The following is a 22527-nucleotide window of genomic DNA, read 5'->3' on the forward strand; positions in this document are numbered from 1 at the left end:
ATGATTAATGAGGGAACTTCAAAATGAACATAAACTTTAAAACAGTGTCCTCTTGTTTACATGAAAGATGTAAAGTCTAACACTCAGAGATCACAAAGGTTTAGCAGCAGTCTCTAAGTTTAGACTTTTAACCCTCACTGTGGGATATTGGATTGATAAAATCTCCACATCCGACACCGTGTCCTCACATGTTCTGCCTGTCATCTGTCATGCTAGCGGCAGCATTCAGTCAGGGTTTGTCCACACACCATCGAATGATGCCTCTACGTAATGACACCACAACTAAAACCGGATTATCCCGAGGCAAGTGACATCACCACCACCCCCTCCAGGTCGTAGCCGTCTCTGACCATCTGGGTGTTACTAGAGGACACTAATTCCCATGAGTTCAATGGTCACACAGGCTGCTGCTGCTGCACGGCCGGCTCTGGCCCGCACCATCACCCTGCAGCTGTCACCTGGAACTGACCCATCACAGGGAGAGCACTGTTCCCACAACTTAGGTTGACCAATTGAAAAAAAGATGGGACTACATTCAAAGTTGCATGAAAGAAACACACCCTAAATGAAAAGGCAAGCTCTGATGGGATAAAGGGACACTGATACAGTTCATAGCCAAATGAAAAGTCTGAGACATTAAGGTTTAGTCAAGCAGTTTATTTTGCGATGCACAGATTGAAAGTTGTAGGTCCTTCACAGTCTGAATTTCTTATAAAAGATCTTACACAAGATTGCCCATAATATTTATCTCATGTTACAATAGCAAATCAAGTTCAAATCACTGCATACTGTTAAAAAACATGTTGGTTAAAAAAGGTTAACACCTTGTTGATCGTTTGCAGTACAGGGATGATTTGCTCATTCAAGTGGTTAAGTTAGGCTTTCTCATATGTGCGCACTGCCTGGACTCCTTCGAAAGTCACAGTCTGTGAGGCAGAGGAAAGAAAAAGAAAAAGATTAGTTATTTTAATGCAAAGTTGCAAGTTTTCTTTGGGTCATATGATATAATTTATTACACCATTGCAAAGGCGTGTTCATTTGTTTGGCGCGTGTCAACAAGGTTACTCAATGTGCAATAAGCAATGCAATTGGCTCTATAAAATTATAAATGAACACACAATCGAGTTCAAATGTTTCTCTTGACTGATCGATTCAAGTTTTGTGTAATTCATTCTTACCGCCACAAGCTTCCCATCCTTAATTTCTCTGACAAATTTTGTCTCCTTGCTGTCCCACTTTTGTACCTGCACCAATTTGTCTCCTTCCATGGTAAAGGTAGACTGCAAACACAAGCACAAAATAGTTTAAACCATCTCAACACTATTTACAGCCAGAACACATGATGCTGGGGTGGAGACTACACCCTGATTTTTGACTCAGCTTACTTTGACATGTCGGTCATCTTGTGTGGTCTCATCAAACTCCTCTCCAAGTTTGGCGGAGACCTCAGTGTTCCTGAAGGTGCTCAGAGTTTTCAACACCACTTTGTCCCCATCCTGACTGATCACCACTGTTGGTTTTGTGACATTGCCCACTTGTCTTGTGGCAAAACCAACACCTGTTAAAAAAATGAATTATTGCAAATAAGTGCCTTTACTAATACACAATGACTACCACTTATTTAATTTTTTACTTCTATTCTATACTAAAAAATGAAATTATATGAGCAAAAATAAACTACTATTCCAGTATCACAACATTGCTCATCTCTTATTTCAAAGGGAAACATAAATGATCTCACCAAGTGCCTTCATGTATTCATCAAAGTTCTGGCTGTCGACCAGTTTCCATGTCCCGCAGAAGGCATCAACCATTTTTGCAAATGTAATTGGTTTGTTTAAGTATCAAACCGTAAGAGCTACTCTGTTCTTCGTGCAATAAATCTTGCAGCGTGTCTGTCCGAGAAATAAATACTGTGCCGGAGGCGATGACGCAACAGGCAGCGGGAAAGCTGATTGGATGATCCCGAAGCTTCGGATGTGATTGGTCATCGCAAATGTCCCGTTAACATAACTGTAACATGTCTATTATCGTACTGTGTTGTCTCTGAAAACTGTGTATAGATGTCTCCGTGATAAATGTAAAAATATGCAATATAAAATGTCCAACAAAGGAACAAAATAATGTATATATTATAGTATATATGAAGTATTATCTACTTACTCATTTTGACAGACTGTCGAAAGTCCGAGGGAGATCACCACAGCACTCGCTTTTAACCACAGGGTTTTATTTAGGGACCGTCGCTAAATTCTCCCTTTGACAAAAAAACAACGTTGTTTTTTATAACCTCAACACTAACTTGCCAATTGTAATAAAATGGTGCTACATGTTAATGAATGATTATGATCAACCTCTTTGATTACAGTTTATTGATTTTACAGTCTTTTTCAGTTTTTGTAGCAGAAAATGTCATACAGTAGTATAGCATGTCGAAAAACGTTATTAAAAAAGTGGCAAGAAAAGTTTACTACTGCATTTCTTTATTGTTGATAAAATATGTTCTGCCTTCACAATCTGACACGGATACAAACAGATGTGCACTGTCGTAATACAGTAGAGAAGTCTTTTATCAATAACATCCAAAATGTAATCAATAACACTATTGCTGAGTACATTTTTCAAAAAAAAAGAAGTACTTATTGGCACCAATTAAGGCCAGATGTATACATGAAACCTGCAACCAGCATAAAAATTGTATAAAACAAAATCATTTCTTCCCGAATGTCACACTTTTTAAAGTAACCACATTATGTTGTCACTTTATTTCAAAAACAATATTTAAAATAAGGTTTTACCTTTAGTTCCCTGAAGTTCATATATAGTACATGCAAATTAACATTACGTGTTTCACAATAAAAGTGCAACTCAGGGATCTTTACTTAATCATGGAGGGTAGGGGCAGGAATAATATGAATGTTTTACAGTATGAATCTGAAGCAGCGGTGAGCAGCAAATTCATCCGGTCATTGATTGATACATGACACAATGATGTTTGGCTCCAGAGTTATTCCTATGAATGTGAAATCATAAATTAAAGTGAAACTAAAGATAGGCTACAGTTATTTTCAGCTCTAAAGAGGGTGGATAATGTCCAATAGGTCGAATGCCATTTAACCGATTAAAGAATATGGCAAAAGGCCTCACTCAAACTGTTGATGTGTCATGTCACACCTTAAGTGCTAAATGCAAAGAGCCAAATTATCAAACCATCCACAACTGAAATACTTGTTTAACCATAGCATACTTAGATTAGAGAAATGTAATCGTGTTTTAAAGTAAGAACTTGGAGGTGAAACCAGACAGGGCAGCAGAGGTAGAGCAGGAGAGGCAGAGAGTGAGGTAGGGAGGACAGAGCAGCACCCAGGCTTCTCCACATTAAGGCCTATCTCCCTTCTCCTTATCAACCTAAAATGACCCCATCATCATGATGAATGTTTTTGTTCTCGGTGCACAGTGATAGGTTTATCACAAATATGAGCATCACTTTTCAACACCTATTGAGCAACAACAAAACTGAATGATGGTAGATTTTTCGTTAAAGCCACTATCTCCTGGCTACATGTATGTTATCACCCTGATTTCTATTTTTATACACGTAAACAAACAGGATATGAGCCAGAAACTGCAGTTGTTATAAGCGTCAGTATATAACCGCTAGCCTGTACGGTAAAAGCAAATGAAGTAGTTTGGGCTCCTACTTTAAGTATAAGGGAACACATTAAAAGCTATAGAGAAGAAGAAAGACAAACGTAGGGCATCTAAAAATAATTCCAGTAATTATGCATTGAAATAATCTAAATTGTGCTCAAAAACAATTTGGCAAATAGTGAAAATGAAATTCCTTCTCTTCCTTCAAAAAATAAAGAGTTTTGTCAAGTTGGTTTTATAATAATTGTGGTGAACTACAGTCAAACAAATATTAGAAAAAGAAAATGGCACAACATTGACGCCAAGTGGATTGTCCTAATTGCATCGTGTGTGTGTGTGTGTGTGTGTGTGTGTGTGTGTGTGTGTGTGTGTGTGTGTGTGTGTGTGTGTGTGTGTGTGTGTGTGTGTGTGTGTGTGTGTGGTTTCAAAAGTAGTTCTGATTTGTCCATGCACCCACAGAGCGAGATGCTATCTGAATACCCCAACTTTGATTGACAGCGCTACTTCTGGTTTCCTGGATTTGTTAGGTCCAGCCTTCTCCTGTAGTCCAACAGCCTGGCCTCTGAAATTAAGCAAAGGTAAAAGCCATTACCAAAAGGTTGTAGGTGCAGAACAAAAAGGCATAACTAGAACTCATTTACAAAGTTGTGTCACAGCAACAGTACTATAAGACTGTAGGCACAAGATAAGTGCCAAATAGTAGATGCCCTTAAATGTTTTTAAAAATCAAGCAGTAACATCCAGAAAGCTATAATACCAAAGGTTAGTAAAAAGTAACAAGCATTTTTCCTGCAGCTGCATGTGTAGAAGTAAAGCAGTCCCACCCTTTCCTGCGCTGCTCTGCCTGCTCCCTGAGCCTCTGTTGGCCCTGTTCATCCTCCAGGGTGAGGAAGTTCCTGTTGTTGTCAATCAAAAGATTCTGGGAAAAATGTCAATAATTATTTCAGTTTTTCTCAGACAGATAAAAACTGAACTTTTTTTTTTAAACATACAGGGTTTTATTAATACCTTGAGACCGATTGTGTCACCATCTTTGAGGTGAAATGGCGCTCCCAGTAGAGACTCTGCCTTTCTCTTCTTTTTCTTTTTGGAAAACTGCTGGTTCTGAAAGCACATACAGCATATTAATCACTGGTAACGTTACAATGAAATAACATTAAATACAAGAACACTGAGATGTAGGCATAGTTACTTTGCTTTGGAAATAAAAAGTCCCTGATAAAATGATGAATCAATCAGGGTTGTTACATTACACGCAGTCAATATTTCTTTCTCGTATTCTTCCTAAACTTTCAAGTTTTACAATAACTTCTACCAACTTTTCTTTTTAGCAAAGCTTGCATTACACATATGGGTTGTCCTTGAAAACCCCTCAAAGCAGGTTTCTTCTCCAGAAGTGACTCTCCTAATCTTACCCAGTTTGAGATTTCGTCCCAGGTGTGTTTGTCCGGTTGGTGTTTGGCCAGCAGCAGGGAGTCAGGAGAGAGTCCGTAGTGAGCAGCCAGACAGGTGCGTAGAGAGCGAGGAGAAGAGTCCCGGGCTGCATCCCAAACCAGCTCCTCTGGAGGGTAGTAACATCGCTCCCCTGGTATTCCCATTTTAACATTCAGCATCACATCCTTAGGACTTAGAAGGACAAATAATTAGACAAAAATAACGGAAATGCATATTTCTAATATCATGGAAGGATTCTAGATCACATTATTTATAAAGTTGAAAAAGGATGACAGCCCAAACTTTACCCAAGATCTTCTTCTCTTAGTAGATGTTGCACACAAAGATCCATGCCACTGGTCAGCTTCAACTTCCTGATCGGGAGAAAACAAAACATCTTCAGTTTTTGATAACAAGTAGAATCCAGTGGCCAATATATCACGTATAAAGGAAAACCGCTGTTCATACTTGAGTGTGAACTGTTGTCCTCTGAGGATACGTGCTAGCCTCCGACCCTCGAGCTGCCACACACGCAAGAACGCAGTGGTTGGCAAACACACATCCTGAAGGGCTGGCAGCGTCAACACCTAACACACAAGTAGAGCATCAAAACACATTCAATTACACTTTGCAAGGGCTGATTTTTAAGTCTTCTAAAAACAGATAAGCTATGCAATGCCCTTTACATGTATTTCGTTTTAGTTGGCTTTAACGGTGCCTCACTGCCAGCTATTTAAATACAAGAGTATTTATGCCACAGTCTCATATTGAACTGGTATGACAGGAGAAGAGCAGCTCTCAGACTCTCACAACTCCTGTTTTTGGTTTGAACCTTAATACACTACCTGAGTTTTAAGATCCTCCAGTGTGGCTTCGTCTGATATCTCCACCTGTCCAGCACTTCTCAGCTCTGCCGTGTTGCCGGCACACAGGGGAGGTGAGGGGCTGTTTGTTTCCCCTGCCGTCCAAAACTCTAGCATTTGCTCCTGAGTGTGGCCGTTGTCAGTGTGATTAAAGTCTGTGAAATCTGCCGAATTGTTTCTCATATCCAGATACAGCCACACAGATAAATTGAGAAAACCCTGACAGAAGAAGAAAAAAGCTAGAGAGGTAAAGTTATAGTTTATATTGCATCTCATACAAAACCTAAATATTTAAGTACCTTCGGAGGAAGTTGTCCTTCAGTGACGATCAATGTCTCTCCATTGTTTAACTTCAGCTCTGACAGAGGAGCATCCTGAGAATAACAAGGTTGTCGTTTCAAAAACTTGACAATATACACATAATTATTTGAAATAGGAGTAAGTCAAGCTATCTGAAACACTCCTTATTGTGTTGGAGTCTTGTGAGTTGATTTAAACTTTTGGTACATGATGTTTTTGGTTATATACAAGTTTTTATTCGTGGTTTTGTATTTTATAGGCTTTCAGACAATATTCTCTCAATGTAGTTTGCCTGCTTCTAAGTATTACTAACAACATTTTTGGAAAATTACAACAGATAACACTGTTTTGATATAGGTACAACATATTGTGTCAGCCGCTCACCTCATCCATGATTGGCTCTCCAACCTCCTCACACCAATCAAGCCTTCTTAAGTGCCAATAGGTGCCTGTAAACACATTTAGATTACATTAAAAAACAGATTTCCCAATACTACAGAAAAATATCAGTTTGATTACAGTCCTACAAAATACAGATCATTAGTTATGAGTTCATACAACATTAATTATTAGTCATCTTTTTACCATCAAGTCCAACATCATCCAGCATTGCCTTTAGACACTGCAAATAACAACAAAAAGGTAATGATTAAAAATGTTTTACATAAAAGGTAACGTAAGCACATAATGAGTGTGACGTGAAATACGTTTCCTCACCTCTTTTACAGTACAAGATTTCTCGACAATGATGTCCTTTTCCAATCCAGCAGAGGGTGCTATGCCCACAGAGAAGTGCAAGAAAAGCTGCAGCGCAAAGAGCAAACCTTACAACAACAACAACATCAATCAAGCATTCTAAACGCTCATAACTTTCCCATTTGTTTTAAAATGTAGGAAAAGTAAAAGGTTTAATCACTTTAAGGTAATTTAACACCTGCGCAGCTGCAGGTACAAAGGATTTATTGAAGCTGTCAAATAAAAACACGCACCTGTGAAGCCTTGGGGGCATTTCCCGGACAGAGAGAGAGTGTGGTCATGAGTCGCACGCCGGCATCCCGAACACTCAGCTCCTCACACACTACAGGTACAAGCAGTGAGACAACACAAGCACACTTAGTACATGTGTTAGAAAACTTCAAACACAGATGAGAAGAAAAATTACAAGCAGGGGGAGTACCTTTTAAACATTTTATGAGGGGGTACTGTGAAGGTATCTTAATATTCTGTTAAAATGAGGGGGATTTCCAGCCCCATTTAAAATCACCCACAGCTAACAAATGAGACAGTACCTGGAGGAAGGAGTTTCCCTGCGCAGTCCACCTGTCTCAGGCAGTACTGTGCACCTGGTCAGTGAGACAGAAACAGCTGATTTAAGAATTTACACTTACATAAAACTGCAACTGTAAACACAAATACACATTTTCTGTTTGACTGAAGTGTAACAGACAGAAATGGAGGTCCTGAATGAGTTTTAGCATTCATTTAAGACATATCTATACCTTCTTTACAAATAAAATGATTATCCTTTGTTCCACTTTTGAGGATACTTACATTTATTTGAATCATAAATTGACTAAATCCAAAACAGTGTGGCCTCAAGTATGACATGTTCCAGTGGAATGGCCTGTGATTTTACATTTAGTAGGGGACAATCATTATGTTTTATTTACTTTATATTATAATAACAAACCTCTTTGGAATTGTCAAGCAGATTGGAAAACAGATCAAACAGATTGCTTGTTAAATAAACTTGATCTTGTTGCTTAATTATTAAATCAAATACTAAGAGAGCAGTACTTATACTCTACAAAAGCGGGGGTAACAGAGAAATCCGGGCTGTGTTTGACACCGAGCATCTTGCCTTTGGTTTGTTCTTCTATCTGCAGCTCCTCTATGGTCCTCTGCTTCACCTCCGACAGCAGCTGTAAGAGAGACACATTCAAAACTCAATGACCCGTGAAAAGAAAAAAGGAAGGAATCAAATTGAGTGATAAAAAGGACAATCAGCAGAGCAGCACAACAATTCCTGACCATATTTCCTGCAGCTGGGACCTTAACCTTCCTCCTCTCCTCTTCTTTATCCCCTTCTTCTCCCCCTCCTCCATGTGGTCGAAACTCCACCTGGAGCCAGCGGCAGTCGGAAGGCGTCGTCACAGTGACAACGTCTCCGTTTCGAGTGAACACACTGAGCAGAAGACAGGAGTAAAACACCAACCTTAGAAAACCACATGTACTGTAAACACTGTGCAGAGAACCGTACCTGCTGTCAAAGGAATGCGGTTCCAGCACCAGCAGCGCGTCACCGTCTTTCAGCGACAACTCCTTAAGCGTCCGATGCATGTCGTCGGGGGGGAACACCCTCCATCCACTCGCCCCTCCTCCCTCCCCTGCTCCCTGTTCACCCCTCTTTTTTCCGTTATGCTCCTGGCACAGCAGACTCTCCTGAGGCTCCCCCAGTGCCACCCTCACCTCCCCAAGAGTCGCAGCACCTGCAAACCCTCTCGCCTCCCTTTTAAGCCCTGGACCCCCGTTTTCAAAACTTCCTCTTCCCTCCTCACACTCCATCTCATCTTCCTTTTCCTGATCGCAATCTTCCAGAAAGGGACGGACTACATTCAGCAGCACTGGTTCCCACTCGGCTCCAGTTAGGACAGCTGCACCGCACACCTGAAATAAGAAACAGAGCACAAGTCGGCCATCTGGGATCTTGTGAAGTGTGCATGGTTACTTAATTCAGAGGTGAAGGAAGTGCAGTAAAACAATACATATCATAAACATATTGAGATAATGAGAATTTACTCACCTCTCTGCCATTCCACACGAAGAGGTCAGAGTTTGTACAAATGCCTGCACTGTACAGGGAGACACAGTCATCTGCAAAGAAAACCAGGATGTAGTCACATGATTTGTTGAACTTCTTTTATCCTAACTTCTTATTTTGCATACAAGTGTCTCACCTATAAGTGTAGTGTAGAGGTGTAGACCTGCAGGAAGACTCCTGGCCACAGTCAGAGCCATATCCCCTTCCCAGAGTTCCTGCATCTATAGCCAAAGATGCAAAAAAAAAAAAACAGCTGATTTCCTTTTATTCTTTTAAACATGAGACCTAGTGTTTTGGAAATGAAATTACCTGATATATAGCTAATCGAAGATCTCCCACAGTCTTTCTACGGTCGAAACTCAAATCTGTGCTCCCGCTCTGCTCTTTGCTGATTGGCTGCAGGGCTCCATTTTCTAGCCTATAAGAGGGTGCCAGGTGGAGATGCAGCTCCACGGTGTTATTTGTAGCTTCAAATTCCTCGCTGTAACAGAAATAATGTTGACTCATAAATAATGTATGCAAGAAATTCACTTTCAAATAACTTTCTTATCTGCTCTGTGTGTTGAGCATCACTGAATTAGAAGTTGTATACTAAAATTGTAATAATGCATTATGTGTGTTTGTTTCTGTACCGCATTTTCTGCACTCTGATGTTCTCCTCCTGGGCCATCTTGATGAGGTTAAGAGGAACTTTGTATTGAGGATTTTTCAAAGCTGCAAATGTAGAAACACATATTTTAGTAGAAATGGCTTAACTTAATACTTAATAAAGGATTCAAATTAAGAAAATGATGAGCCAATACATTGTTTGATTGGATAAAACAAATCAAATGTCTATTCACAATTACCCCACTATTTCCCCACCAATCCTCTATTCCAATACAACTGTCCAGTAAAAGTTTCCGTTACCTTCACTGGGCCTTTGCAGCTGTGTTTTTCTGTAGAACAGCATGTATGCGCTCTCTTTGCCCTGGAACTGCTTCTCTATGTCAGACTCCCTGATGGAAGTCACTGCGGAGTCGTTAAGGTCGAACCAGTGGCTACCCTGCTGACAGACAGGAAGAAACACCGTGAGAAACAGCCATCAAAGTAATCACAAGTCGTCTACTAAGAACCTGGACTGAAAACAGAATTAAGTAGGTGTGTTTTTTCCTACAAATGTCTTAAAAACATCCTTTTAGATCTTGAATTCTTGCTCTGTTGCTGTCATACCTTTTGTTCGGGCTCTGGCTTCTGGTCTGGTCCCGGCTGTTGTTCAGCAGCTCCAGGGTCTGAGGGTGTTGAAGGATCAGAGTCAGTGGTCTGCTCTGGTGGACTGGGGGGCTCAGTCACAGGGCTCGGAGGGTTGGCCTTCAGTGCCACTCGAGTACCGTTGGAAACCAGCATGAAAACATCATTGTGGGACTGCAGGAACTATAGCAGAAGAGAAAAAGCGGAAAAACAGAAATAATTAATACATTTATTTTTACTAACCACAAATGTCACCAGCATCCTCAAACATCATACACAAATAAAAAATACCTTTCCTATGGGCCCATAGTGTTTTCTGAACTTTTTGCTCCAGGATGAACCGATTTTACCCATGATTTTCTGTCCCAGCTGGTCCAACAGGACACTCTTTGATGGCTCCTAGTGGACAGGATATGAACAGTACCCTAATTATTAACTAACCATGGCTGTATTAATGCCAGAACAAAGAAAGCTCTTCGAATTGCTGTAACTATACCTGTGTAATAATAGCACTGATGACAGACAAAGGGTCGTCTTCTTGAAGTTTTGGCTCACACATTTGCTTGACCTCATCCTTCACTTTCTTCTGAGTCTTAGCTTTGCAGTCCTCCTCCTGAAAACACAACGAGCAGAGATGAAGTGATGCTGACTTTCAAAAGCCTGCAAATTGTATTACACTTTTACATCGCTGATAGTATAGCACATCCAAAGATATCTAATAGCAAATGTAATATAATAAATAGATCCTCAGCCACGCTCATATTCTAAAAAGTGAGTATAACTAGTGACTGCTTATTTAATATTATACATTTAAATATTTAATTAACTATAAATATAATCTCCCAAGTTTGCTCCGTTTTTCTCACCGTTGGCTCCCATTGTCCAAGCTGGTCTATGTCTCTGATATAAACATGGTAATGGCCTCCATAGCAGCCACCCTTATGGATAATCACAGAGAACAGCTCGTAGGAGTAATCAGAGTCCTCTCCATCAGTCTGTAAGGGAGGAAAACATAGGAGTTAACTTATTAACATATCTTAGTGTGTGAACAAATTACTGGAAGGACTCATGTGAAACACATATGATCTAAAAAGAAATGAAAATCTGTCAGGTACCTCTTCACAAAAGGGCCGTAGGTTGATGTTTAAGGGGAAAACGTAGCGTCCTGTCTCCTTGTATCGCTCACATTTGGCGTAGTCAAAGCTGAACCTCAGCAAAGACATGGTCATAAATGGAGGTAGTTTCTTCAGCTTGGCAGACTGAATAATAGCAAACACAAGAAAAAGCGAGATACAAAGAAAAAGCAATATTTATGATATACACAAGAATAAACTGTGAATACAAAGCTTCACAAGTTTAGTTCAAATATTTGTTTCTCTTAAGGTTGATTTTGTTAGAAAATGTCTTATGTTGTTGACAGTGAGAGCTGGCACTGACCTTGGCAGCAGTGACCAGCCTGTCACACTGCGCACAGCGGTACAGGTTATTGCCCTGAAACAACTCTTCCTCCACAAACATGTTCCACAGAGCCTCCTCCAGGCTCAACACGCCACAAACACACACCGTCAGGTCCAGGAAGTCCTCCTGAAAAAAATTCAAAAAGGTCAAAAAAGCATTTCCAACAGTATCTTATGGACAGAAACCTGGTCAAATGAACCCACCTGTCTCTGACTGATGTTTCCACACTCCTTGCAGGCGATGCTGTTGACAATGGTCCCATGATACAGCTGGTGGATAAATGTGCTACCTGTGGTGCCCACAAGAGAGTGCTCCAGCGCGCTGAACAAAATCCTGTTCAGCTCCTGCACATCATGCTGATTTGTTCCCTGAGAGAGGAGCAGACAGAAAGGGATCAAATGAGGACAGATAAGTTTGTAAAACTGTTAGTATACATTATATTGAATATTCTAGTTTGTATAGTAGTGCTCGGGGATAAGGACGCTTAATTTCTTTTGAGTATTGCATCGGGGACAATTGTGACCATCAACAGATCAGTTAAAACAAAACTGCTTTTCTTGGTGCACTCTTGACATGGAAAAGGTGGTTATGCATGTCCTATGTAAAACACTGTGAAAACAACTTCCTTTTCTTACTTACTTTCCCTCTTCTTGTATTTATTTTTGTATGACTGCAGCTGTGTAGCCTCCTACCAAAATGGAAGGTTTCTGGCCTGACCTGACCACAACTTTTGTTTGAATCTCAGCATGCATGTCCTGGTGTGACTGGAAGTTAAAATCAATCACTAAAATGAGAATTGTAACCTGAGCCTCCCTCTCTCCTTCCCACTGATAAAGATAATAGACACAGACCTCGCTGCTGTTCCAGCCAAAGCTGTCAGTAAGGTCTGCAGTGGAGGCGCTCTGCTGGTCTACCAGCAGCAGACTGGCAAACAGTCTCTGTAGCTCCAGTGGGATCAGTCTGACCTGAGGATAAGGAAGGACAACATCATTAATACACATAGACATAACAACTGTGGTTACAGCTGCAGACACTTTGCAACACTTACTTTGGCCCCTGGTTTGTCTTTGTCTTCCAGGCATCCCAATTCATCTGCTCCCAAACTGAACAGCTCCTCTGTAAAGACATATAAACAATGATAAGTAAGTGGAAAATAATACAAACCAGTCATCTAGTGGTCCACTGCACTAGCCTAACTCGATGTCCTCCCACTTCAAGGAAATGTGATCTTACCTCTGAACTCTGGGGTGAACAGCAGGGTCTGGAGCAGGGAGTTGAGGTAGCAGGTGCCCCCCTGGTTCTTGATGCCGCACAGACTGCTTCTTCCTCGGGGCGGAGGTGGCTCGTCTCCCCCCTTTGCAACTCTCCCACTGGAGGAGGTCAAAGAGAAGCATTCCTCCTCTTCTTCCTCAAAAAGATTCCCAAACATGCTGCTTGAGTGATTTATTCCGTGTTATCTGCGTTATGCTGGGGCTCTACCTCGTCTCAACCATGTGTTAGTTAGTACTCTGATATGCCCTCTTGCTATCTCATTTGGTCTTGCCGAGTTCTCTGTTGACAATGGCTGGGCTAACTCTGAAATAAGAAGACTTCACTGGGCTAAACATAGCGACTATAAGGCTCCTGGATGTAATGTATGCGTTGGACTCGCAGGTATGTTGTTTAGCTTGCTTAGCTCGATAATAAACACAAAGCAGTCGTAGTCCAACAACAATGAGCAGCTTGACAGCTCAGCAAAAATGAAAAGAAAACCAGACGTGAACCCTCAGTTTCACAACGACCGGGAAAATGGCGTCTCTCAACCGACACTCTAACGGCTGATTTAACGGAGTTGTTACACGCTGTAGTTTATGACACGGGCTCTTTCTTCACCTGTCTGTCTTAAAACAGATAACAAACTAAACGTAAATACAAATACCCTCGGTGAATAGTGGGCAGCCATGTTTCTTCCTGGCAGAAAATGGAATGATGCATTGTGGTACTTGTAGTGTCACACTTGGGTAACACACTCACTGCATTTTAATGTAACTGATGATATTTTCTATACTGCAAATGGATAGCTTAATTGTGTTTCACTTTATGACACAACGTTAAAGACATGTGTTTTGGCTTTATTTAACGTTCAAGGCAACACTAATTGTTGCTATAAAAATGACATTTCCGACAAGTCCAGTCATGAAGTTATGGGGCTTGTAGTCTTCTAGAACAAACATGTTTTTTAGGTAGGGTGTTATGTGTCAATGGCCATGTGTGCAGGTTTGCATACCACTCTAAGATCAGGATTTTGATTGGCCGTAAAATTACTTTAAATAAAATATAGTGTAGTTTTGATCCTGCAGGGTATGTTTGCCCACCCTAGTCAATGCATAAACAACTCTTGTCGTGCATAAACACACATAAAGTCTGGTTATATTTATTTTCATTCCAATATACTCATAATATAATTTGACATACAATTAATGCAATAAGTAACAATCAGTCCAATTTCATAAATGCAGTTAATAAACAAAATGTTAAATATCTTTCATATTAAATGTTGTAACAGAAATATATAAATCTCACATAGCTGTATACATTTCTGTCAGACAATGCACACAAATAGACAGATAAACTCTCATTAAAATATTGTGCTTGTGATATTTGGGTTATTATGAGGTACATGCGTTGTTAACTTATAGCACTAACGGTTGTATGCAGAGCTGCATACTAGCCAAAACCTCTGGGGCATTTCTAGTAGTCGCCGCAAAAAATCTATGAAATGTTCTCATTACTCACATTTTTCTCAACCTATGCATGTTGTCCCTCATGTTGTTTAACCCCAATAATCCCCAAAACAGTATTAAAGTCATGACCTAAATTGCTGCTATGGCCCTGGCAATATATAAATAAGAAGAGAAAAGCCACATTTGCTTAAACCCAATCACATATTTTAAATATAATGGAAAAAATCTTCTCACACAGGAACACTTGGACACTTCCAAAGAAGAATGAGAACAGGTTCATACAAAAAAACACAGTGCACTCTCCTTTTTTCCTAATAAGTTTTCAGTTTAAAGATTTTGGCAAGAGGTGCTTTGGCACTTGAATAGATCAGATATGATTCTCCTTTAGAGCTAAAAAACTCCCAGTCACTGCATCCAATCGTCGGGAGCCAATGAATAGGAACAAATCCTTCATATCCCTGCCACCTAAAAACAAAAAGAGAAGAAGACTAATATGAAAGGTTTATCTGTATTTGCAAGGCTCTATAATCTAATGAGCTGGGTCTTTATGAATCCTCACTTGTCTCAAGTTTCTGTATGTTATCACTAGTCACAGGAGGAAAATAAATCTACATTACAACAGCACTAACTTAGAGGGCAATCAGAATGGATGAATTATTTTACACTGGGAAGGGTGTTGTTGACAAATTGAGTACCTGTAGAGAACGCTGTTGAGAGAGTACGATTCCCCGTTGAAGGAGTTAGCGACAACCAGAAAATATTCCTCCCCGAGGCTGAAGAACTCCCAGTCCACTGCACTGGAGAGATAGAAAGGTATGTGGTGATTTCGAGAGGTTGAATTGGCAGCAAACAGGTTATTACACAGGAAGTGTGCTCATGATCTGTCTGTATACACCTGGCATGCTAAGGCGTTTGCACATCTGTACCTGTAGGTGACTATATCCTGGAAGCGGACAAACAGCTGTCCAATCATGTCCAATTCGTAGATGGTGGAGTTGATGGCATATTGACTGGGCCCATTACCCTGGAGTCTGTGTCCATTGGCTACAACCAAGAAGACTCTACTGCCAATCTGAAACATTTCCCAGTCTGTGGCGCAGAACGTCTAGATATACAATGAGAGATAAATCATCCAGTGTTTTCTATGCTGTCAAGTTCTAGACACCTCGTTGTTTGCTTGAAGCTAGAGACAAAAAAGCTGAAAGAAAAACCGCCAAGAAACTAATTAAAGTAAAATGATATATTTTAGCTCATTTCCTGATTATTTAAAAGATTAATTTCCAACTGCCCCAAGGTGATCTTAGAAAAATTCACACCAAGCTGTGGAGTTCCCCTAAATCCAGTCCTTTTGTTTTTTCTTGTGTCTATTAATGTGTCAACAAATGTGGCAAGATTCAAATATATGATTCACTATCAGTTACATGTCAAAGCACTGCTATCGCCAAACAAATTATGGTGAACCACACCGTCTTTAATGCATGCTCCCCATCTTTCTCTGTCACTCCCTTTTTATCTTAGTTTGTGTTTCCTTCCTTCTGTGCTTACAGACAAGAGGATTTCAATTGCATTGTCATCTCAAAGATACAGATCTAATCGGCGTGAATCAAAGCGACATTAAAGTAGAAATGTACACTTCTCACTTCAACACCTTCCAAATGTTTCACTGATACCAAACAGATGTTAATTTTAAAGTTTGACAGGCATATTTTCCCCTGCGATGGAGGTTTTCGGTTTAGTTTGTTTTTCCGTTTGTCAGCGGGGTTACTGAAAAAATACTGGCCTGATTTAAATAAAACTTGATGGATGGTTGTTTCTTGGCCATGGAAGATTACCATTCAATCTTGGGTCTGCGCTCTCCATGCGGCCTTCTAGTTTGGGTACATTTTTGTGTTCAATTTGCAGATTTATGTTCACCACATACCTTTATTGTCTGAAACACCTGGAAGCTTCCATTGACCCAAATATAGATGACTGAATCAACAGAGGTTGTCACTCCATCAAAAGCATTTGCGACCACAAGGAAATGGTACGGTCCGACTGTGAAGAACTCCCAGTCGTAAGCCCCTGAGGTCCGCAGCATCTGGTGGACCTCAAAAGACTTTGTTAACCTGTTCCATCTGTATATCACACTGTCTATGGTGTGATTTTTATCTCCTGAAAGAGCAACCAGAAACAATGGAAATTAAACAGGGTAGTTTGTGCATGACATCCCGAGATTTCTGTAAGTAAACAGGAAGTTATTTGATGGATGTTTGGTTTTTACCGTGTCTGTGATTGGCTACAGCGAGATAGATTTGTTTATTGATTTTAAATGCCTCCCAGTCGCGTGCACAATGAGTCTGCAGAGTCTGGAACCGCACAAATACTTTTCTTCTTTTGCTCCACTTGTAAATCACAGAAAAGTCATTCTCTGGCTGTTTACGCTTGTTTGGCCCTCCTCCAGAGTTAGAAACCACCAGATAAACCTACACCCAAGTGACAGAAGACCAGGAAATGTCAGCTCTCCACACTAATTTGACCAGGTGGATACATGTGCCCAATTTATATTACACCTCTTTTGGTCATACCTTTTTGCCAATGCTGAAGTGTCTCCAAGCCAGAGCTTCATATGTGCTGATATTCTGGTAGAGTTGGAAACCTTCGTTGTTCCACAGATACACAGCGGAGCCAGAGGCTGACCTGTGAGCCATAGCCGCCATCATACCCAGGCCAGGTATCTGGAACACCTGAACATTTAATACAAAAATATTGAAAAAAATACTCCTAGACTTTTAGGACAGCCTTTATATAACCTATCTGGTTCTAAGAATCTGCTATTGTGAAGGCCGTACAACAAAATAAGAAATATATGTAAATATTCAAGTTATACAAAGTGGAAGTATACCTCTACATCATGTGTCTCAGAGCTGGTGGGGAGGACCTGGTGTTCTGACACATAGTCCAGTCGTTTATGATCTGAGCAGATGGAAGCGTGAGAATATGGTAAATTTAAAGCTGAGTAAAAACTTGCTCATGATCGGATGTTTGAATGTTAGGTTCTTACCCTCTAACACGGTGATCCACAAAGTACCGTCACAGAGGTAGAGGCCTTTACTGAGTGGATTGAACCACATCTGGCCTTGTAACGTCGCTGAGCACGGCCGCTCTGACCCCACTGACACTCGCTCCTCTGTCTCTGACAAATCATGATCAAAACAAAGACAAGCAGACAATCAAAGGCAAGGAAGCAAAAAAACATTGTATGTGTAGGATGTCTTTCATCATACTTTAAAATGTCTTGTAAAATACATCTTCCAGTTACCATAAGAAGTCACATGGTTGTCACCCTCTGTCCCTATGACAGAAAGGTCTGAGAGAAGCGGTGGTACTGACAGAACTGCTAGTTGGGGGTTAGAGGAGGGGCAGATGTAATGGGTGGCGTCCAAACCTGGCACCAAAACCAGCTGCCGCAACAGACCCTGTACATGGCGCAGCAGATAAGAAGGAAAATATTTTATTGTTTTTTTAGGAGGATATGATTACTATGTGGTTCAGAAAGCTTATTTTTCATGTTCAGGAAACTCAAGTCTTACTGAATACAAGCCTTTCCATCTTCCCCGACTGCCAATGTGAAATCTCGCTCCTTGAATGTTGAGGTCTGAGGGGAAAGGCGCGGAGGGAACTCTGATGGCAATAAAAAGACACCATTATTTCTAATAGCTGAGGTAAGTTGTTTTTCTTCAATGAATGACACTCACACCTCTGTAATTAAAGGAGTGTCCTCTATTCTTCTGTTTGTACTACTGAGACAGAAATACTATTATATAGACACCATACGGTAGCTGATATTCCTCCACTCTGTCTGCCAAAGGGAGTTTCCACTAAAAACCATATATCACACACTGTCAGACCCCTGTGATATAGCTGCAGGGAGTGAGAGGATTTGGAGCAGTGCCATTGTATTGTGATGAAGGATCTACAATCCCTCAAAGGAATTCAGAGGCAACAGGAAGAGACGATGGTGGAGACAGACACACCCAGTGCACAAAAAACAGAGAGACGCAAAATAAAAATCTTACATTTCCAGAGGTGAGTTGCAGTCCACAGTGAGCCTGACATGACGACTACCAATGACTAACACCATCGTGTGCCACTGGTTGTCATCCAATCGTGCACCTCGAAACACCCAATGATCCACGACCCCTCCGTGACCTTTAAGAATGAAGTGCAGACGGTTGTTGGAGAGCCTCAGTCCCAAGATGATGCGTCCAGGCTCCTTATTACTCTTGACTCGCCTCTCCTTCTCCCCCTGTCCATGTTGCTCCACTCCACTGACACCCCTATTTTCCAAAAGGTCCCGCTTATTGTTCTCCTCTTCTTCCTCACCCACTCCTGCTTTCTCTACTTTTTTTGGCTCCGTCAAGGAAAAGATGTATTCATTTCTCTGAAAGGCAAACAGAGCAAACAGTCAGCAAAGTATATTTACTGAAATACTTTGAAGTCAATTAATCGAGGATATAGTCCACAGATTAATCGATAATGAAAGATTTGAGATTTATCGTCCCAGAGGGATATATTTCACTCCTGGACACAACAGATATACACATAGCAACACATAGCAACAAATAGCAACACAACAACACAGCAACATGCATCAACACAGTAACAGCAACACATAGTAACCCAACATACATACTGTATAGCAACAGATAACTTTTAGCAACACACAGACAGTAAACAAAAACATCACGTGTGAATCCATATTATACCATTAGTGTCATCGAGTAAGATCGTTAAGGGCTGCTTAGTGAGCTCTTTTTCCATTTCAGTGTGCTGTGTCTCCAACATGGGAGTAATAAAGTCTTGGATCGGGGGATTATTGTCATTTGATATTGTGAGAGCCATGTATGTGAGATTTATATCTGATACACTGGGTGTGGAAAAGCAGACCATTTTGGAGGCAGAGCGTGTGATGCGGGTGAGTTTGTTTTCGATGGTGATAGTAAAAATAGGGAAAAAGCAGGGGAAACGAGAATGCTTTTATAACTAAACCACAGGAAGAGGCAATTCTTTTTTAGACTATCAGCGATGAAAGTGGGGGAAAAAATGTTAGTTGCAATCCAATTTTTTTTACTTCTGTTCAAATACATTCCAGATCTAAAAAATGTACTTTTCAAATCTCCTGTTTTAAGATTAATAAGAGTTTAATTTTCAAGGAGTTTTTGAACAATGTTCAGTATATACAGTTTAAATCTATCCCCAAATATAGTCTATAGTTGAAATTGCCTTCACTACAAAAATGCTGCATATTGAGCACTTATAGGTACTTAAGGTTGTTGATATGATTTATGTACTTTAATTTTAAGCATTATTTTTAATATAGGGCCTTTACTTGAAACACCAGTATGGGTACATTCACTAAATGAAAAATCTGGGTACTTCTTTCACCACTGGCATTCAGTAATGGATGTTTCTGATAAATGTGGATGCTTACCTTGGGCGCACTGCTGGTGACCTTTAGTGTCAAAACAATGGAGAATTGTTTCGGGAGGAGGTCGCAGTTGACCAGCAGCTGGGAGGAGGGAAAGCTCAATGAGGTATGAGGGCTTGAGAAATGAATGCCCCTCACCCCTCCGGCCTGCTTCATGTGCACCCCTGGTACCAGTTTGGAGGTGTCCCTCTCGAGGACAAAAGACAATAGATCCAAAGGAAGCATATCTGCAGACAATAAGCAAATAAAGAACTCAGGAAGATTGTTTTACAGCTGAAAGCCTTATTTATGGAGAAATTGCTACACTAAAGCAGTTGTTCCTAAATGAGGGATCAGGACCCCCTATGGAGGTCACAAAATAAATCTATGGGGCTCTGAGATGATAATTGCAAAGAATCAAGAAGATGATCTGCTTCCCACACTTTATAGATTTTTCTTCAATAAATGATTCAAACTAATCAACCTGATAAGGAAAACTCATTCTTAGGAACTGTTGGAAAGTAAGTAATGTATTTAAGTATTTTTTTGGAGTATTTTCTTACATGCATACTACTAATCCAACGACTTTCAGAGAGAAATACCGTTTTTTTTTTCACTCAACTACAATTATTTGACAGCTTTAGTTACTTAACAAATATTATATAGTATATGTTTGCATACAAAACACATGAAAAGATTTTGAAAGGAGATGTAATAAAATAAGTGAATTATCAGAAAATATATGAAGATTTTTTTGTCATTTTTAATGCAAAATCTTAACAATAATTTTGAATCTTTGGTTAGTTGTAATAAGCATAAATGTATGAAATCCATAATAAAAATTATAATTTAGAAGTTTCAGACCAGTATAAAAAAGTAATTTGCTCACACTCAACCAACAACAAGTGTAAAAAAATGCATCAGTATTAAATTATGCAATGACATGATATAGTATAACAGTCACAGGGGACAGAGGAATATTACTTTTAATACTTTACGTATTTGATAATCCTGTTCTACTTTTACTTAATTGAGATAGTTTTATAGTGGGGTATTATTACTTTTATTAGGTAAAGAATCGGCCCACAGCTGCTCAGAGGTTAATATACATGATTTGAAACAAAAGGAGAAGGAGCTTTGTTTGAGGTGACTCATGTATAAAAGAGTTGGGTGTTTCTGCCATAAACTAATAAATCAATTCACGTCAAACAATGCTGGTGTTTCTGACCCCCCCGATGTGTGAGAAATAGCCCTGGGTGACAGTGAAGCTATAGGAGGTTTTAGGAGGGGTTGTTATTTAAAAAGAAGCTCCATGAGCAACGCATATAATAGAAAAGAAATACCCTGAAATTGATGAGGCGTCATATGAACATGTCCCCTGTTCGTCCTGACAATATGATGTGTATAGAATTGTTATGGAATCCTAACCACATCCAATGTCTGTACTTGTTTGTGGAAGTTAATCTAACTTAATATTGCACGCAATACTGCACACACAAAAACACTCCCACTGAACTGTAAGCAGACACAGACAGTTGGAATTATCCAAAAGAATTTTAGCTGGAGGGGTTTCCCAGGTTTCTAAATGAAACCCTAAACCATCCGCACAATAATCATTAACTGAGCATCAGATGTGTTGAAGTGAGCTGAGGTAATAGAGGGAAGCTGATGTTGGGGAGAGTCAAAATACAATAAAATGATATTACCTGTGCAGCGTCTCCATGTGTCTGCTGTGCAGTCAATGACCCTTAACCCCAGTAGAAGGAAGTGCACAAATAGGAGCAAAGTCATCACAAAAATCCTGTTGATTCAATTGCCAGCTGGTGCGAAAGTCTCCATATCAAAAGTATCTTGCTTCTTTTGTCTCTATTTTAAGTGACAACAAACACCAGAGATAACTGTGCATTCTTCATGTTGATACGAAAAAAAGCATTTTTAAGATCCAAAGAAAAATGTCTAGCCAACAAACTCTGTTTAAAATCGTCAAAGGCTGGTTAACTAAAATTCAAAAAATATATAAAAGAGGACCAAGAGCATCTGTGCTGGAAGAGGAATTCATTCATCTGTGTGGAGAATCCTGCACCTGCAGCTCCTTTTAAACACCAGAGCCATGCAAATCACTAACCAGCCTGTCATTCATCCTCCCTCAACCGCCTCTGATGACACAGACCTGCCAGAGGGTGAGCTGCTCCTGTGTGTGTGTGTGTGTGTGTGTGTGTGTGTGTGTGTGTGTGTGTGTGTGTGTGTGTGTGTGTGTGTGTGTGTGTGTGTGTGTGTGTGTGTGTGTGTGTGTGTGTGTGTGTGTGTGTGTGTGTGTGTGTGTGTGTGGGGGGGGGTGGTGGGTGTTCGTCTTTACATATTTGAATGTAATAGTATTAAAAAAATGTCTGTCCAAAGACACATTCCTCCTGATATTCACTACATGACAAGGGGCCATAGCAGACAAAATGTAATTAAAAAGGCAACCCAAAAACAAAAACTAATGGATACTTGGATATGAGCTGAGCTACTATCATATTAGCTGTTATCCCTATAGTTTATTACCTGAGAAACTGAGGTATGTGCATGAACCCAGCTGTGATATTAAAGTCTCAAACC

The 22527-nt window shown here is 40.2% G+C and overlaps 3 protein-coding genes across 3 annotated transcripts; all 3 read right to left on the minus strand.

Moving 5' to 3' along the window:
* Window positions 1–642: 642 nt before the first annotated feature.
* fabp7a (fatty acid binding protein 7, brain, a) lies at window positions 643–1948 on the minus strand. Its single transcript, XM_063908241.1, has 4 exons — window positions 1742–1948; window positions 1386–1558; window positions 1179–1280; window positions 643–926 (listed from the first exon to the last, which is right to left on the minus strand). Exons 1-4 carry the CDS (start codon window positions 1812–1814, stop codon window positions 876–878), a joined length of 399 nt encoding a protein of 132 aa, XP_063764311.1. The 5' UTR covers window positions 1815–1948; the 3' UTR covers window positions 643–875.
* A 518-nt stretch (window positions 1949–2466) lies between these two features.
* usp40 (ubiquitin specific peptidase 40) lies at window positions 2467–13698 on the minus strand. The gene is made up of 31 exons (XM_063909540.1): window positions 12991–13698; window positions 12806–12873; window positions 12609–12722; window positions 11961–12125; window positions 11737–11883; window positions 11415–11558; window positions 11166–11294; window positions 10796–10912; window positions 10591–10698; window positions 10282–10482; window positions 9979–10117; window positions 9702–9783; window positions 9379–9550; window positions 9206–9290; window positions 9052–9122; window positions 8509–8915; window positions 8280–8433; window positions 8110–8170; window positions 7538–7591; window positions 7238–7326; window positions 6966–7052; window positions 6834–6870; window positions 6633–6697; window positions 6248–6322; window positions 5931–6167; window positions 5554–5672; window positions 5394–5459; window positions 5067–5277; window positions 4660–4755; window positions 4476–4570; window positions 2467–4213 (listed from the first exon to the last, which is right to left on the minus strand). Exons 1-31 carry the CDS (start codon window positions 13184–13186, stop codon window positions 4120–4122), a joined length of 3885 nt encoding a protein of 1294 aa, XP_063765610.1. The 5' UTR covers window positions 13187–13698; the 3' UTR covers window positions 2467–4119.
* Window positions 13699–14213: 515 nt separating this feature from the next.
* Window positions 14214–21932, minus strand: LOC134881760 (thrombospondin-type laminin G domain and EAR repeat-containing protein-like). Its single transcript, XM_063909300.1, has 13 exons — window positions 21636–21932; window positions 19954–20177; window positions 18539–18903; window positions 18053–18143; window positions 17782–17938; window positions 17524–17655; window positions 17365–17435; window positions 17048–17206; window positions 16744–16945; window positions 16402–16634; window positions 15407–15585; window positions 15176–15277; window positions 14214–14945 (listed from the first exon to the last, which is right to left on the minus strand). Exons 1-13 carry the CDS (start codon window positions 21718–21720, stop codon window positions 14792–14794), a joined length of 2154 nt encoding a protein of 717 aa, XP_063765370.1. The 5' UTR covers window positions 21721–21932; the 3' UTR covers window positions 14214–14791.
* Window positions 21933–22527: the final 595 nt, after the last annotated feature.

This window comes from Eleginops maclovinus, chromosome 19 (genome assembly GCF_036324505.1).
Source record: "Eleginops maclovinus isolate JMC-PN-2008 ecotype Puerto Natales chromosome 19, JC_Emac_rtc_rv5, whole genome shotgun sequence".
NCBI lineage: Eukaryota > Metazoa > Chordata > Actinopteri > Perciformes > Eleginopidae > Eleginops > Eleginops maclovinus.